Source organism: Drosophila sulfurigaster, chromosome 2L (assembly GCF_023558435.1).
Source record: "Drosophila sulfurigaster albostrigata strain 15112-1811.04 chromosome 2L, ASM2355843v2, whole genome shotgun sequence".
Taxonomy (NCBI): Eukaryota; Metazoa; Arthropoda; class Insecta; order Diptera; family Drosophilidae; genus Drosophila; species Drosophila sulfurigaster.
This window is the reverse complement of record NC_084881.1, coordinates 23,586,899-23,604,860: the sequence shown is the minus strand read 5'-3', so window position 1 is coordinate 23,604,860 and position 17,962 is coordinate 23,586,899. Positions and strand designations below refer to the sequence as shown.

Below are 17,962 nucleotides of genomic sequence, written 5' to 3'. Positions count from 1 at the left end.
GCAGCAAAAACAGCAGCAACAACAATTGCTGCACGAATTGTTAACTAAAGGTAACCACAGCTGTTGCAGTTGTTGTTGTTGTTGTTGCAGCAATTGCTGCAGTTGACAGTTCCAACGCATTGTAGCATCTGTGCAATTGTATTTGTATTTGTGTTTGACAGCTGTATTGTAACAAATAAATATTGAGAAAACAAAGCGAAAGAAACAACAAAAAAGCAAGTGGAAAAGTGTAGGTTGAAAAGGCAAGTGGCAAAGTGTTTGTTAATTGCGTAATTTTTAATTAATTTGTACATAATTTGTAAAACAAATACACTCTCCCAGGCACACACATACACACACACACACATGACAAAGGTCAATTTTGTAATTTCGGAAAATGGCAAAAATCGCTTTTGCCTATTTGACATTGTTATTATTTTTTTGCTTTGGGCGCTTTGGTCAAATTAGTTTATTGCATATTTTTGGCAGCTCTTTACTAGAAATATGAATTATTGCGGCAGCAATTTGCATTTTAAATAAATATTGGCAAATTCTATTATAATATTTGTAATATCAAATGTGTCATTTACTGGTGTAGAAAAATGACAGCCATATAGAAACATTATAGAGGCATTTACATAAGTTTGCTTTGCATTGACACAATAGAGAAGTCATATGCAGGCTTTTGGAGTTACATTTTAAACATTTAGCTTTAAGCCTTTTAATTTAGGGGAATTTTAATACAATCCCATCAATTTTCTAAAACATGATCATGATAATTTAATGCTTCAAAATCGACTTTAGTATTTAAACAATATAGTTTTCTGAATGCTGCCATACACTCTATAATATATTTAGAATATAGACATACCAAATATAGGTTTTGGTACATGTTAGTATTTTTACGGTATAATTGTGGTACATTTTAGTATTCATGTGGTATACTTTTGGTATATTGAATCAGTCTGTATTAAAAGGAGATATCTTTTTGAAAAGTAGCATCACAACCGCCCTTAAAATGGCAGCGACTGTGGATTTTCGAAAATCTTTTGTTCCTTTGGAAAAATGTGTGCATTGCGGAATATGTTTTATAAAAAGTGAACTGCATCTATAGGAAACAAGTAATAAAGCTACCATCAATTGGCATATTTTAGTATTTTGAGGTATATTTGCGGCATACTTTAGCATTTTGCGGTATATTTTCGGTATATTTTATGAATATGATTTAATTGAAAATGGGAAGCGGGAAGCTGAGCACACTCGACTTTTAAATATTGTTGAATTTGTTCTAACGAAGTCTACAACTTTTTTTGTACATAGCTAGTCTGGATTAAATTACGTCCAACTATCTGATTCATCTACGGATAATGCCATATTTTTGTTGCCTGAATTGAAAAGCCGAGTAGTCTACTTAGACAGTCTGAGGCTGCTCGCCTTTGAATCAATGAATATAACATAGCACTTGGATATAGACTCTGTAGTCTCAGCGGAGTCGTAACATTTCAATGAGCCATATGACAATCTGTGAATGTCGCGCTGTTGTTTACGCTCAAGTACTTTGGATTCATATTTACATGAAAGCAAACTTGAAACAGCTGAAAGATGCTGTATGTTATGTCGCTTGTAGTCTGCCACATGCCACATGCCACATATGACGTCCGTCTGTGTGTCTGTCGGTTTTTTTTGCGGACAGACGGAAATAAAAGATTTCACAAAACATTGCACAGTCAATGTTCGCCTAGAAGTCGACGAGCAAACAACTTAGCCACGCCCACGCACACCTAAGGCGGCCCATCATGCCAATTTTTAAAGGCAACTTGATACGCCAGACAAATAAAGGGAAGCAGAAGAGGCAGACGCTTTTTTTTCTTAAAGTCGAAAGCTGTAAAAAATGATAAACGCTTCAACTGATGACACATTCAGTTTCACACACGAACGACTTTCAATTTACATTTGATGTTTTATGTTTGCCAGCATTTACGAAGCGCAAACGGAAAACGCACAAAAAAAGAAGTGAAGAAACACACTCACACACACATATACAATATGTACATGTAAAAAAAAAAAATATCACTCATACGCACCCACGCACAGGAAAAACCCAAAAATACTGAAGCGAGCCCTGTGAACTGAACTCTCTAACCAAGCAGAGAGCAGCTGCTCGAGTTGTCAAAGTGTGGCGGGGGAGGAGAGACGGAGAAGGAGAAGGAGACGACGCTGGTGCCAAGTAGACGACAACAACAAAGAGGAGGGAGAACTAAGGAAAGGGAAGGGAAGGCTCTGCAAATAAACGAATAATATTTTTGTACTTCAAATAGAAGGGAAAATGCGAATGCCACAAGTAGAAAACGAACTTGCCTCGCATTGAACGCGCATAATTTTTTCCCAACAAAATGCCAAATCCAAGCGGCTAAATCACACACAACTCTCAGCATGAAAAAAAAAACCCAACTCAATAATTCGCTTGAGTTAATGTCTGGCCAGGATTTACTTAGTTTCTCAGCAAAAGGATTGCCTCGATGCCAAGATGTCGATGTCTGCATGCGTGTGTGTGTTGCCTTCAATTGAACGACAGTTTAGAGTGTGTGTATGTGTGTGTGTGTGTGTCTGTGGAGTGAAGTGGGCGATGCTGTGACTAAAGGGATCTATTGTAACCCTGCTGAGCTCTAAACTCTTCCATTAGCTCAAGTATGGCTTGTGGATGGGAATTTCTCTACAACTTCTACTTATGCGTCCTTTCGATAAGCCCAAATCATTTTTACGTTAAGGCAATGAGTATAGATAGATAAAGTATTTGCGGATTCTTTTGATAGGTTTCTCTAAAACAATATCGAGTTAAGCATTTTTTTAGTTTTCAATTAAAGTGTATATTAAGTGTATATTCTACTCTAGAGCATAATTTAGTTAATTGATTTCTAAGTCTTAGTTATCGTTTGAATAGAAATAATACCTTACAAATTAATATTAGGAAGATTGAAAGAGATTATAAAACTAATTTGCAGATCATTTGAATCAATAGTCAAACAAGAATAGATTGATTGCTCCGATTTTCGAAGTTGACAAATTACATTATTAAAGCAACTATTTAGTTTGCATTGTTCACTACAATCTTGTGAACTCATTTCTTAGTTGAAGTTTCGATTTAAGTAATAACTTAAATATTTATTACGAGACTCTATAAGGCAAAGAGATAGGTTATTTTAATAGTTAACAACAAATGTAGTAAAATATGAATTATATTTTATGTTGGTTTCTATTAACCAATAAAGACTTCTTCAGTTTTTCTTTTTAGGTATTTTTTTAATTGAGGTAAGTATTTATTTTGATCATACACTAGTGTAGAATTTAATGAATTTATGTTTTAAATGTATTTTTGATTTGAATACTTCTTTCAAACGAAGTCATAATGTGTGACTATTATTATTTGAATCCCCAACAACAAATGTATGGAAATTTAAAATGTATTTCACATTGATTTTTATTATAAAATTAATAAATGGCATTTTCAGCCATTTAATTTATTGATTTAATTGAGGTTAGTATTCATTTATTAATTCCCCCTTTTTAATTATATTCTTGATTGAAATTCTTCTTATAAAATAAGACATTAAGAGTGACCATAAAAGATCTTTTATTTCAGTAAGGTACAAAAAATTGCGTAAAAGTGAAAAGTGTATTTTACTTTGATTTCTATTATCAAAATTGCGAAATATACTTTGTTGGCCTGTGCCAAATCACATAAATATTCATATATGGTATTCACAAGTGCTGTTTTGCAACTTTAGATTTATTTGCCCAGCAACATTTTGTAAAGTCTCAAACAACTTACTTGACGCAGTATTTGGTGAGCTCAAACAACAAAGTTCTTAATAATTTCTGTGAGTAAATGCTCGAAAATTGGGTTCATAAAAGTGGCACGTGCCCAGTGCTCGGGTGTATATATGTATTCTTTTAGTTTTTTGGGACAACTTGCTGTTATGTAAGATTCTGAGAGAGAGAGAGATAGAGAGAAACTGTGAAGTGTCTCATTTTCAATGGGCACTTGTCAACGTTTCACATCTCGGCAATAATTTGCTTGGGATGCCACAAGGCTTGACATGAACCTCAAAAAGCACTTCAAGAAGCACAAGCAGCAGCAGCAGCAGGCACACAACAAGTTACACACCCACAACAACACATACAAAGAGATAGTCGTGAACAGCATGTGGTCAGAAAACAAAAGCCAAAGTCAAAGCAGTTGCCAAAAATTGCCCATAACGAGCACTTGAGGACAAATGTGACATGCCAAAAAGTTCAGAGGCATTCTCTTGACCAGCAGAAGAAGGGAATAAAGGGGGCTATGTTTGCTATGCGAGCTATTCAATAACTACCTTATAGATACAGCTACGTGTATATAGATTTAAAGTGCTTTGAGCTACTCTCAAGCAACAAGAGTGCACTTAAAGACCCAAGACCAAGTCCAAGTTGTCCGGCATTTTGTCTCAATGAAAGCCACGTCACATAAGTTACGATTTTTTACCTAATTTATACGGCGGACCACGATTCCGTCTCCAACTTCGACTCGGTTTGTTGTCCGGGTGCCACTTGAAGCCATATAATTGCGCTTATCTCTTGGCGCACACTCAAGTTGCCCCAGCTCAATATGTTCCTCCTCCTCCATTTCAAGAGAGTGAGAGAGTGGAAGGTGGACTGGACTGAGGAGTAAAATGAAGTGCCCGCTGCTGCTGCAAAGGACACCACACACACACACAGACACCGCGCGCAAGGACATCGACAAGAATAAACAAAAAACAAAAGCAAAAACCTGGCTACGACTATTTGATTTAAAAGCAAGTATAAGTATACCTTTTTTTGAGTTCTCCTTCTCGCTTCTGTTGTTGTTTTTATTTGTTTGCTGCGGTGACATTTTTATATTGTGTGTGTGCGAGTTTCTTTTTTATACATATAAATATGTATATATATTTTTTTTTGGTTGCCACAAACTTTTTGGCATGCCACCAATGAGATTATCTTAAGTGGGCTGCCATTTTTCTACTACATTGAGTGAAGTAAGAGAAAGGTCCTTCGATTGCAGCCTGATTCGGTTTCGGTTCAGTTTTTTGGGGTCTGCAATTCCCAAATAACTTTTCAAATAGTTTTTAATGCGCACAAAACTTCCAACTTCATTTCGAACCAAAAGCAGTGCAAAAACAATGCCGCTCTGATCAAAATCTAAAAACGATTGAGACAAATCGATGCGAATTTGGCAACAAACAAAAATTCTAAAGTAAACTAAAAACTAAACTATAAATGTTTCTCGCATTTGTTTCAAAATCAATATAGTTGTGTTTGCAGAGAAGCCTTTTGTAGTGGGTCAGGGTTAGTTCCTAAATGGATATGTGTAATTATTCAGATGGCAAAATAATGGTGTTGAAAGCAAAGAAATTGTTGAGTAAATTAATTGCAATTCAATTTCATTGAAAATCCCATTGTGAGTTATTTTAATACCAAAATAAAATATATGCAAAGCATAACTATCTTAGTAATATTTATTATTTCCTAAATTTTTGCGTTCATTCTTTTTTATAGTTTGATGTTTTGTTTACATTAAAGTGAAATTTTCTATTTTCCATTTCTGTTTTTCCACCTGCCTTAACTTTGAAATATGCAGTATAAAAAAATGTATTTCTATTGTATACATTCATTTTGTATATAATATCTTTAACGCTTTAAATTCTTTTGCCTACTTCGACAACAAACATATTGCATATTGTCTTCCATGTTGTTTGTTTATATTGAAAAATGTTCAGTTTGGAAAATTCTTAGTCCCGTGCGCAACTTTTTCCATTCTTCCCTCTCCAACTTTGCTACTCTCTGTGCCTCTCTGTCTATTTCTCTGCCTTATCTTCTGCCTCCCATTTGCCAATCACATATTTGTTTGTATTGGTATTGAAAAATGTTCAGTTTAAATTTTGTGCTTTGTTAAGGAATCCAAGCTGCAGACGCCAATCTCTTACTTTCCCTCTCTCTCTCTCACACTCTCTGTCGCTGTCTCTATCTGGTAGTCTCCCCTTCGCACCTATGGCGGGCGCTTTTGAAGGCTTCAAGTGTGAACACACATTATAATAAACGCCTCAATTGTTGTTCAGTCATCTGTGTAATTTATGTTTAGCTAATGTTCAGGCATCGATGAGCTTGTCAGCTTTTGTGAATCACAGCACACACACACACACACACACACTGTCTCTCACATATTGCCTGTCGTATCTGCTGTGATGCGCCACACACACACACACACACACACACACACACAGACATTAACCCCCATTGAGCTGAAGTCAGGCTACGAAATGACGTTAAGGTTGCTTCGTTGAGTCTAATAGACTTTCCTGACTCTGCCGTCGTCTGTCTCTCCGGGTTGACTTCGCATCTGTCCTAGTTTCGGTTGAGTTTAGAGCGCAATCCTGTATAGTGCAGAGCGTTTCTGGACGAGAGTTGTGTGGCGTCCTAAGTAACGGTAAACGAAATCCTTTGCCATCCACTTTGCCATCTCAAGCTCTGGCATTTTATGGAACTTTGCTTTCGTCTACTCAATCTTGTTCTCGTTCTCGTTCTCGTCCTCATCGTTGCTGTTGTTGTCCTCGCTGTTATTTCGTTTTCTATTTTTTGCAGGACATGTTTCAATGATTTCTTATTTTTGCCATGAGGCGAAACTGTTGCGCTATTTGGTCCGTTACAGTTTTCTGCCTTTTTTTTGTAGATGTTCTTGTTGTATTTTGTGTTTAGTATTTGTCGCTCAGTCGGTGTTAAATCATTGATGTGTGAAAAAGGCAAGTCACAGTGCATCGATCGATGTGGAAACTGTTTTTGCTATATTTCTTGAAATCAAGTTGGCATTGAATTGAAATCCTTTCGTAGTGCTCTAAAAAATATGTCACTTATTTCAGTCTTTATTCGTAACCACCTCCGATAATATCTCAGCATTCAAATAATTTGTTTTATTTGAAACGAAAAAATTCTTCGTTTCGAATTCCTTACGCAAGTATCTGAAATTCCGGTGAGTTTAACTAGACGAAAATAAAAACTTAAATCGAAATTAATTTTTTTTTTATAATTTGCAGTGTTGCGCTTGATCGAGATGTGTCAAAGTGCCTGTGGTAGCGTGTCCTATGCTCTAGCTTATGGTCCTGTTGGACCCGCCTTGCCGGCGATGAACTACAACAACTGCTGTTGTGGTCCCAGTCCGCCGTGTGGTCCTTGGACCTGTCCGCCCAACAGATGCCGTTGCTGCGGTGAATGCGGCTGCTTCGGACCCTTTTACTAGAACTATCCCGTAGGAGCTGTCATATATTGTATGATAGACTAAACTAAATTGATATCTTTCTGTATGCTTGCGTGGGAAGTCGGCGAAGTGTTTTTTCTAGGTTTTGTAATCAAATAAATTGTTTGTTTATGTAAGAAATCGCAGTGTTATCTAATGTTAATGAGTCTTGCGTTATTCCTATTACTCTAGATGAAAGAATCGGTATTTTCAAAAGTTACTACTAGAATACTGCTGGTTTTCGTCATAAATGCATTCCACTGACCATTCATTACAGCTCCACTGTATGTTATGTTTCGCCCCTTCCTGTCCTGTTAACCTGACGTTACTGGAGGAACAGAAAGAAAGAACAGATTCCAGATATAAAATAAAATACTAAGTAAAATAAATATAATAAATAAATAATAAATATTTTTTATATTTTGCATTATAAAACAAATTATACAACAAATTTAAATAATAAAATATTTTTTGTAAACAATAAATAAATAAAACAATAAATTTAGATTTAAAAAATTATGAGACGTCTTTCCCATCTACTGCGCACCCGTACTACAAAAATAATAGCGGAACATGTTTTTTAATTACAATTCGTTAGAATAGAAAATAGCACACAAGATTTTTCATATTTCTGCGTAGAACAAATTTTCTAAGAGAGAAATAAAACAATTGCAATGTTCAATTACTATTAAAACGTGATTGTTCTATTTGGGATTACAATGCACAAGTTTCTCATAGGCCGTTTTCCAATTGCTCACAGCTGCGGATTTCGATGGATCTGCTGGAGGAAGCGGGAATTGAAAGCAGGGATTCATTTCAACTGCAACTCGGTGCGGCACCAGGCAATGGCCTCGACTGCAGCTGGTGTCCTTGACAAAGCACTTGTCCTGTGGTCCACATGGAGTCGGAATAAAATCTCTGCCCGAGTAACGCAGCGTCGACAGTGGAGGATTGTTGCAGGCCAATTCAAAGGAGGCACACGCCCACCCACCGCACATCGTGGCTGTAAAATGATGTGGCTAAACCATGGAGGGGAATATTTCAGCTCAATATTTCATACAATATTTTTATATAGTCAGACTTACTCTGGAATAAAGTAAAATTTAGACTGCGAGCATTTGAAATAGTTTTTTCTAGTGCTTCAATTTAAAATGTTTGCCACAAACTCATGGCCAACTCGAGGTGCAACAGTGTGTTCTTTAATAACCACAGCCACCAGGGCAGCCACCGCCACAGCAACCGCCGCCACAACAGGGCGAACAGCTGTCATAGGGTCCACAGGGAGTGGGGGCGAAACAGCGACCCGTGAATCGCATCGGCGAGAGGCGATGATGATTGCAGGCAATCGCATACGAAGCACAGGCCCAGCCACCGCACATTCTAATACTTTATGGAGATGAACTTGAAAAATACGGAAAACTGGGAGCTGAGAACTGTGAACCGGAAATTTTGAAGTTGTGTGAGGGGAATGTGTTAATGAAAGTCTGTGTTCGTCGAGACAGTGCTCGTTGTAGTCGTTACCCTGACAGCTGTTGACAAGCCACGCCCCGCCGACTTGTCCAATTGAAATCTCACTCTCTCTCTCTCTCTCTCTTAACCCCAGCTCAACACTGAACAACAGAACAGGATTTAGAGAGCGGAGGACACAGGACATTGCAGAGCCAACAATTTCGTAAATCTTGCCAAGCCGTGTTGAAATCCATGCGAATCTCGCACACCATGCACACAGCCCAAAAAGAACCAGAAAAAAATATGCTAAAAATGGAGGCAGCTAAAGTGAAATTAATCCAACAACAGGCACAGTGGTAGCAACGATGGGGAAGAGTTGAAAATAAAAGTGACACACGCTACTAAAAGCTGAAAAATATTTGCATGGAACAATTTTTAAAATGTGGAGAGTAGATATGCTTAATATATCACTATAAATATTAATTATTTCGATCTACCAACATTTTGATAGCATATTTCTTAAATACCAAATAAATCAAATTATCCTCAAACAAATTTGAGAGTCAGCAGAAAAAGTTTTTCTTGAAATTGTTAGTTAGTAAATTAATAATAATTAGTAGATTTATCTTTTGCAAAATGTGTAAAAATTGGAGTGAGAAAAATGTAGAAATGGAGCAATAAAAAACAAGTTATAGTTTTTTAATATAATTATTATATTTTTATTTATATTTATCGTTTAGGCCAGACTAATTTGAAAACTAAACTAACTGCTAGGATAAGCGTTAGCGACAATATAACTTTATTAACAAGAAGTAGTTCGAATAAAATATGAGTTTCACTTAACACTTTTAAAATGTATTTGCTCAAGGCAAGAGAATAGTGTTTTAAATATTTATATAAGTTATTTTGAAGGCCTTAATTACTCTGGACTTGCCCCACTGTGGCACGCTCCGCAGCTGGTATGCAAAAATCGCACACACCCAAACACCGCTAGACAATTCCAATTTTTTTTCGCACTTTGCGTGGAGCATTTCAGCTGGTCTTGTTCGGCGAGGCCCAGACAATCAATTACATTAGCCCCAGTGACCCCCACTCTCTCTTTCCCTGCTCCCCCGCGAACACATTCACTCGAAGTTCTGGTCGCCCAGCATCATGTGGTTTAGCGACTCTTCAAGCGAGAAAAGGGGGAAGAGAGTTGTAAGGGAGCAGAACGAAGTTGGTTTCTTACAAAAATAGCCAAATAGCCAACCACAGGGCAAATACAATTTAAAATGGAATTTAATAGTTTGCATTCGAGTGCAATTTGAGGTTAGATTCGTCTCGCTTCGGTTGAGTTCGCTTTCGGGATATTTAAGGATTGTATTTGGTTCAGTTTTCTGTGGTTACATTGTAACTAAACGAAAGGAATGTGTCGAGTTGCTGTCAACTGAAAGAGTGAGCTGTCAGTTCAATAAGGTAAAAACAAATAAATCTCAAATAATAATAAATCCAAAAGTAATTGCTTCATCTATGCCAAAAAAGTGCTAAATAATACCGCGGCAGCTGTCAATTGTCTGCCATATTTAGCACGTTTTTTGCGTGGAATTCTCTGGCAACGGAAATCACAAGAATTGGCGGAGCGCAACAGGTGAAGAGAGACAGAAAGTCGAAAGAGAAAAAGCGAGATCACTGCCAATGTGCCCAAAATGTCGAATTGTTGGAGGTTGTGGCAAGCTCTGTGGCCAAAACTCTTGCTGTGGCAGCTCCAAGAACAGCTGTTGTAAGCCTTGTGGAGGGTGTGGACCATGTGGACCATGTGGATCATGTGGCCCATGTGGATCATGTGGTCCATGTGGATCATGTGGTCCCTGTGGACCTTGTGGTTCCTGTGGGCCATGCTGTGGTCCATGTCCTGGTCCTTGTTCCCCCTGTGGACCTTGCGGATCGTGCCACAGCTCGTGTTGCGGCCAGGCGCCTTGCGGCATGGTCTCCTATCGCCTCCAGAGCGGACCCGTGGGTCCCCTGCTGCCCAGCATGGAGTACTGCGGCTGCTGCTCGAGTAGCTGTTGTCCGCCCTTCTATTTTGTGCCCAATCCCTGCGCCTGCTGCTGGGAATGGGGCTGCTTCGGACCCTACTATTAGTTGCATACTGAGCTTTCTTCTTCACTGTGTCGCGTTCACTATGTCGGGTGACTTTGATCGAACTTTTCAATAAATAAATTTGTATATCCTGAACTTTGGTAGTATTTACTTTGACAAGCCAGCAAATGATTGTTTGGCAACACGAAAATGCCAGCTAACAATGTTGCCGAAATTGGCAGAAGGAAATGTGGAAAAGAAAAACATATTCATTGACTAAAAAATAAACAATGCAAAAACGCGTTGAAACCAAAATTGCGTGTTTGCTTGAAAACCCATAACAATAACAGTGGGGCAAAGGGCGCAAAGGAAGAGTCGGAAAATCTGCTGCGAAAACAAAGAATACATTTTAAAACAATGTGCGGGAATGCGATGGATTTTTTACGATCCAAAACAATGTGTATTTAAGTAGGTCAACTAAGGGACTTTGCCTCCCCCAATCGAGGTAATTTCTCCCTATTTTTTTGCTACTCCCATATTTTGATTGCATATTTGAAAATGAAAGCTTGTGTGTAATTGAAAATTGCACAACTATGCAGGCAACATTTTACAAAAAACCAAAACCAACAATTGCAATTTATCAGAATTTAAAAACAATTCTTTTACAATCTTCTAAGCTTAATTGTTAATAAATTTAGCTGCTTTTTCAGCAAACGAATTTTGAAACATTTTATACAAATTCTTCGAAGCGGTAAAATATGAGCGTAAATATTTTATTTGTTTTTATTCCCTTTACGTGATTTGTATTTTATTACACTACATTTCATTGTATTTGGTTTATAGGTATGCTGTATTTATTTGTTTGGATTTTGATTGTAATTTACAATTGCTCTGAAAAGTATGTTGGTTTTAACTCAACAACTAAAACTAAAATTGCCACAAAACTATCGAATTTTTATTAGAACACGTTGACTAATTCAGCTTTCACAATTTGGTAAATATTTTGCAGGTGAAATAAATATTTGAATAATATATTTAAACTCACGACTAATTATGTTAAATGTTGCCAAACTTCAATTAAAATGTTTTTGTTTTGTTTTTAAACAAATAACCAAAATTGTTACCACAACCATGATGCCATCATGGAAATTTTGGAAATGAAAATGAAGTGTTTTCTATATTGAAATCTTATGAAAATCGGTAATGAGCGTTTAAAAATTATAATGAATATGCAAGGATTTAAAATACATTTTGTTTGTCGTCGTTGTTTGACTTCTGTCAGTAGAAATGACTCGTGAATTAAATTTGCTCTTGGCGTTATTTGATTTCGTTTGATGGGGTTGAAATCTAATTTAAATGTGAATGTATGAAAATTAATAATTTCACATAACATTGTGATTAACTGCATTATTATTTATTAAATATTATCATTGTATTGGCATTCACTACTTTAATTGCAAGGAATGAAATTTGGAAAGCGATAATAATTAACTAGTTTCATAACTTAAAAGAAAATACAAAAGATCTTTAAGAAGCTTAAAAGAAAGCTACTTAGAATATAATATGGTGTGATTTCTTTTAAAATATTTCTTAATCAATTCATTTGACACTTTAAAAATATTACGTTTATCTCTATGCAATCAATTAAACTGTTTTGCAATTTCAGTTTAAAGTTCATAAATTAATTTGCTGGTAAAAATGTCTACGAAATGAATTGTCAAAAATTGTTTAAGCTACATTTGGAAATACCTATAGAATATATGTACATACATATACAGTGAATATTTCATCAAGAGCATGTTAAAGCTTTGCGTTTTCAATTTTTACGCAACTAGATGAATTTCAGTGTTATTACTCATACGCCAAGTGGCCACTCTCAATAGATGTCAAGCGAAATGAATGTTTGTAGATTAATCAGTGTAAGATCAAGTCGACTGTTGTTTTCAGAAAGCACACAAAAACACACGCAAATGCACACGAAATACGAATTTATTAGGTAAAAGTATTTGCAGTGGTCTTTAAGAGGATTACACGGACTAAAAAGCCATGTTCATAGCGATTGCGTCTTACCTTTGGGGCATAACAAATACCAAATGTTATGTTTGGGTTGCTGTTGTTGTTGTTGTTGTCGATGTTGATTATTGTAGTCTGTGGCTATAAATTAACAAATTTAGCACGTTACAACGTTACACAACGCTCGCTTGCTTGCACACACAAACACTAACACACTAACACACCAGGGATTTAAACTTCGAGACCGGTTGGAGTCGGGTTTCGAGTTCGAGTTGGAAGCTGAGACTGAAGCCGGACCGTGACCGAATCCGGGACAGGGACAAGAACCGGACCGTACTCTCTGTCCTACGTGAGTGCTCAAAAATCGCAGTTGTTATTGTTGTTGCTGCACATTTTTCACATATTTTTCATAATTTTACGCGAGCGAGAGAGTGCGAGCAAGAGGGAAGTAGAAATTGTAACAGTGTTTGCCCAAAAAGCATAAAATGTTGTCAAAATGAACAAAAAAAGTTTGCGTTGTTTGTTTGTTGTCGGTCGGTTGGGTTGTTTGTTTGTTGGTTGGTTGGTTGGTTGGTTGCAAGCACTCAAATCTCTAGTGAAATATTAATTCTCACAATTTCTGACACTTTGCGACGAGCTGCTGTTATCCATTTGTTTAATGCGTTTTATACATTCGTTCGTTTGTTTGTTTGTTTATCTTAGCCAACTTTATGGATTGTTTATTAATTGTGCTATGTTTCCGCTGTGTCGTTGTCGTTCTCTAATTTAGTTATTTATTGCCCATGGCGCGGCCCCCATGAAGCGTTATCGTGTTGCTGTTGTTGTTGTTGTCTTTGTTTAGTATTGGCGACGTCGTCGTCGTTGTTTTCAGCATGAGCATGAGCAGCAGCAGCGTCGTAAGCGGCAACAGCAGCACTAGCAGCACAGCGAACCAAACGTTTTGACATTATCAACGTAACTGAAGCAGCAGCAGCAGTAGCAGCAGGAAGCTGTCGTCCTCTGCCTGTCGGAGTCGCCGGCAGCAGACGTTGTCGCCAGCGCCATCGCCGTTGTCGTTGCCATCTCGCCAGGCCGTTGTCTCTGCCTATTGCTCTCGCTCGCTCTCCCGAAGTCCGCTTCGCTACTTGACGAAAGTTCACGAAGTGCTCGAATGGCTTCGTGCGTGCTTCGCTTCGTTCGCTCGAGAGAGCGAGAGCAGCGGACAGCTGTTAGCACAACTGACTGAGAGAGTGAGAGCGAGCGAAAGCTTTGAAGTTCGAATTTGTGCTTCAGCTGGGATATTTTAACAGGCAACATGCTTAGCAGCTGTTAAGTTAACAGCGTGTAAAGTGTGTTGCTGCTGTTAGACAGACATTATGTAAAGTAATTTAGTTTGTTATGATGCATATAAATTGGCATTAAATTAAAACAAAATACGCATTTATTAAATGCAAAGAGAAACTAAATTACGCTAAGCAGCTTAATATTTGTGGTGTATTTATAAGTTTTGCCTTGGTATCGAACCCTTATGATTACTTTGCCAAACTTTAATTAAAGAATAACCAACTAGTTACCTAATCGGCTTTAATATGTGCACAAGCATAACAATTGCCTACTACTTCTTCGACGCTACCTTTTGCCATGGCAACAACAATAATGTCGACATCTTAAGCGAGGATGAAGAATGAACTGTGTTGACTGATGATGGCAACGTTATGGCGAAAGCATATTGACAATTTCACAAAGCAGCAGCAACAGCAGCAGCAGCAGCAGCACCAGCAGCATCAACGAAGAGCATAAAGCAATAAACAAGAAAATACAAAATGCATACGACAAACATGCGGAGACAAGAGCGAAAGGAAATAAACACATACATGTGAACAGTAAAGGACACTCACACACACACACATGGCAGACAATAGCTGTAAAATGTAAATATTAATATTGTCATAATGGACAACATGTAAGCAGCAAATTTGCTTTGGACAACTTTAAATGCAGCTCGAAGCGATGCTGGAAAAGTGTCGTTAAACCAATGCCAGGATAACAACAAGCAGGACAACAACAGACAGGCTGGGAAAATGTCAGCTCATTTCCGGTTGCTTAATTTGAAATCGTAGCGCAAAAATTACAAATGAGCTGACAATGCGAACACAACCAAGAACCCAAACAACCGAAAAATAACAGGCCAAGTGCTGCAGTGGCAGGGGGGAGGGGTCACAGTATTGGCTGGGGAGGGGGAGGGGAGTTGGTCTAAACTGGGAAACAATAAGCACAAAATAGCAGCGTCTAATACGCAAAATAAACGAGAGCTGGCCACAGCATGACAGCAACGGGGCAGCAACACAAAACCAGCTGGGGCGCAAATCCAATGGAAAGTTGCCCCCAAAATCGTTCCCTCCCCCCTCTGCATGCCTCACCCACGAACACTGACCCTAACCCGCCTCTATCTGCTATTTCTCTTGCCACATCCTGCAGGCAGCTCCTTCTGTTGTTTTACAATTTAACGCACATCCTGACAGCCAAAACGCAGTCGACGCTGTTGCCAACGCCCCACAGTTTAATTTTTGTCACTGTGTTTGTGTCTGTGTGTGTGTGTGTGTGTGTGTGTGTGTGTGTACACTAATCTAATGATGACAAGCATCGTCTGGCAAACGTAGGGGCGTGGCTGCAGCTCTAGAGCTGTGGGGGGCCGGGGGTAACGACGGTTAACTATTGCACTCACTCACACATTGCGTATACGCCACGTTGCACTCGAGTCGAAATTGTTGTGCGTTCACCTGTTTCTCCTAGTTTTTTTGTGTGATTGTGTGTCTGTGTGCTTGGCTCAGACGATAAAAAGTGTTGCCTGCTGTTAGATTCCAGTTGGATAAGTTGACATGTCTCCATTCTTCACTTGATGCCAGCTGCTTTTATTCAAGCTGCAGACAGCTGACAAGACAGACAGATAGACAGCCAGACAGCCAGAGAGACAGGCGGTTAACCAACCAGTCATTGCATGCAATTGGGTGAACTTTAGCTATTAAAAAAAAAAAGTGAAATGCATTATGCAACAAAATGCAAGCATGAAATACTGTAACATAAATAAATGGTCTGACTTTATTATTATTGAATAATGACTATTTATACTATTGAGGCGAGTGCCTTGGAGGTGAGTGGCATAAATTTTAATAAATGATGAAACTATAACAAAAATAATTGTATTTATTTTACACGGTTCTTGTTTAACTTAAACTTTTCATTAAACAAATCGCTCGTTCAATATATTTCTTCATGAGATTATTAACAACTACTTTTAAGGTAAAACTTTGTACAAAATCTGATGTCTTGATTGTTGTGTAATAATCAGTAATGTTAAAAAACAACTGCGTTATTATTGTATTTAAGTTTAAATATAATATTACCAGCAATAAAAATTGCATGTGCCAGTTACAAATACTTTTCTAGAATTATTTTGGATGAATTAGATTTATATAGAAGTAATTTTGAATTTTATATTGCATATTAAATTCATTGACTGAATATAAAAATTATGAACGCACAGCTTAACAGGTAAATACTGGAATATTGCAAAAATTTACATATTGTAATTTACAAAATTCCATCGTGCAATGCATTTTGAAAATTTTAACTCGAACTATTTAATCACGGATTATTATTGTTGCTTTTGCTTCATAAGTTAATTATGCATCTTAGTATTCTTACCGAGGCTGTAAATAAATTTTACAGAGTATAAATAGGTAATCAAAAACAAAGTTCAATTATAATTGATGAAATTTCGCGGGCAATACTGTGTGTCAAGCTGACAAATATATTTTGTTTTCAGTTAAAAAAAGAGAATTAATCATTATTTCTTTATTTTAATTAAAGGAATAGAATAATTTTATATCTGCTATATTTGATTTTATTTGCGTATTTCAATTTCAATTTTCGCATCTGCAATTATTCAAAATCAACTCGAACTTTGCGCTGGCTGCGAGTGTTCAACTTGTTCTGCAGATTTCTGCAGATGCCACAACTTTAGCTTTTCGCTTCACCAAAGTTGACACACACACACATAAAACACACACCTGCACACATACACACACCCACACACACGTACAATCATTTGACTTTCACACCTGTGAATTGCTTGGTAACTTCATTTGCGCTAGTCAACTAATTGGCTAATTTATGCAAGTCAAATAAATGTCATGTCAACAAATATAATTAGTTGGCCCGAAATAGCGAAGGCTGCTTCTGCTGGAATGCGTACGCAGAATGACTATGAAAATATTGTGGTTAAATAGAGTATGAAAATATGCAAACAATAATTTATGCATGCAATAATTTAAATGATTTCTTTAGCCAATTAAAAGTGTGTACAAAAAGACTAAATAATGCTGAAGAAGCGACTGAGGTCAGCTGAAAGCTGCGAGCTGACAGCTTGTCAGTTGCTGTCAGCATAATTTTGTGATTGTTTTGTCTTTTGCAAAAGGGAGTCGAGTTGCAACAGGAAGTTGCTGCCACCGCCTGTTGCCTCGTCCTCAGCTTCAGCTTCAGCTTCAGCATCAGCATCAGCTTCAGCTGCTGCTTAATCTATTGGATTAGCGTAAATGCAATTAGGCGCAGGCAAACGTTGCTTTAGCCGGTTGTTGCTTGGCTGACAGCTTTTAGCCAGTTGTAGTTGGCAAGGAGCAAGGCCAGGCTAAGATGGCCATCTCCAACTCAATTAAACTGTGTGCGGACTTGTCGCATTATCAAATTGCCCAGCAGAGTTGCACTTAAAGTGTTGCATATATAGATCCATATGCATTTCAGCGCAATTACATTTCAAAAATTTGGTACAGAGATGAACTAGAAGTTGAAAGTTGGTTCATCAAATATTTGTGCGATGGCTAACAAAATAGCTCGCACTAAATCCACGTCAAAATTGCTAGGCGAAAATAAATAAAGAAAACCAGCTCCCTTCGCTCTCCAACACATATCCTTATTCACCATTCAAAATACAGTTGGAGACCCATTTTCCATTCTCCATTTTGCACTTTTCATTTGCCTAACCCCGAAACTCAAACTTCAATTCAGCGACGTCAGTTTGCCGCATAAAAAATGGTTGCAAATTTCACCAAGTGCAAACAACGTTGTAAAGCAAATATTTACAACACGTTTTGAACTATGTGTGTGCGAGTGTGTGTGTGCCACGCC

General features: G+C 37.6%; 5 protein-coding genes across 5 annotated transcripts in view; 2 read left to right on the top strand and 3 right to left on the bottom strand.

Annotated features, from left to right (window-relative positions):
• The window catches only part of LOC133838295 (uncharacterized), a 64,353-nt gene extending 50,583 nt beyond the window's left edge, over nt 1-13,770 (bottom strand). The window contains exon 1 of the mRNA XM_062269366.1: nt 12,857-13,770. The gene's annotated coding sequence lies outside the window, so the exon portion shown is untranslated. The remainder of the gene's footprint in view (nt 1-12,856) is intronic.
• Nucleotides 7,067-7,420, top strand: LOC133850643 (male-specific sperm protein Mst84Dc). Its single transcript, XM_062286780.1, has one exon. It carries the CDS (start codon nt 7,097-7,099, stop codon nt 7,280-7,282), a length of 186 nt encoding a protein of 61 aa, XP_062142764.1. The 5' UTR covers nt 7,067-7,096; the 3' UTR covers nt 7,283-7,420.
• LOC133850191 (uncharacterized) lies at nt 7,957-8,277 on the bottom strand. Its single transcript, XM_062286222.1, has one exon. It carries the CDS (start codon nt 8,275-8,277, stop codon nt 7,984-7,986), a length of 294 nt encoding a protein of 97 aa, XP_062142206.1. The 3' UTR covers nt 7,957-7,983.
• On the bottom strand, nt 8,134-8,770 carry LOC133850192 (male-specific sperm protein Mst84Db). Its single transcript, XM_062286223.1, has 2 exons — nt 8,365-8,770; nt 8,134-8,298 (listed from the first exon to the last, which is right to left on the bottom strand). Exon 1 carries the CDS (start codon nt 8,656-8,658, stop codon nt 8,479-8,481), a length of 180 nt encoding a protein of 59 aa, XP_062142207.1. The 5' UTR covers nt 8,659-8,770; the 3' UTR covers nt 8,134-8,298; nt 8,365-8,478.
• LOC133850448 (keratin-associated protein 5-2) lies at nt 10,161-10,952 on the top strand. The gene has a single exon (XM_062286553.1). The coding sequence runs from the start codon at nt 10,403-10,405 to the stop codon at nt 10,847-10,849; it is 447 nt and encodes a 148-aa protein (XP_062142537.1). The 5' UTR covers nt 10,161-10,402; the 3' UTR covers nt 10,850-10,952.
• Nucleotides 13,771-17,962: the final 4,192 nt, after the last annotated feature.

Bases quoted from the DNA above. Each gene is read 5' to 3' on its own strand.
- LOC133850643 (XM_062286780.1), top strand. From the start codon at position 7,097: ATGTGTCAAAGTGCCTGTGGTAGCGTGTCCTATGCTCTAGCTTATGGT.
- LOC133850191 (XM_062286222.1), bottom strand. From the start codon at position 8,277: ATGTGCGGTGGGTGGGCGTGTGCCTCCTTTGAATTGGCCTGCAACAAT.
- LOC133850192 (XM_062286223.1), bottom strand. From the start codon at position 8,658: ATGTGCGGTGGCTGGGCCTGTGCTTCGTATGCGATTGCCTGCAATCAT.
- LOC133850448 (XM_062286553.1), top strand. From the start codon at position 10,403: ATGTGCCCAAAATGTCGAATTGTTGGAGGTTGTGGCAAGCTCTGTGGC.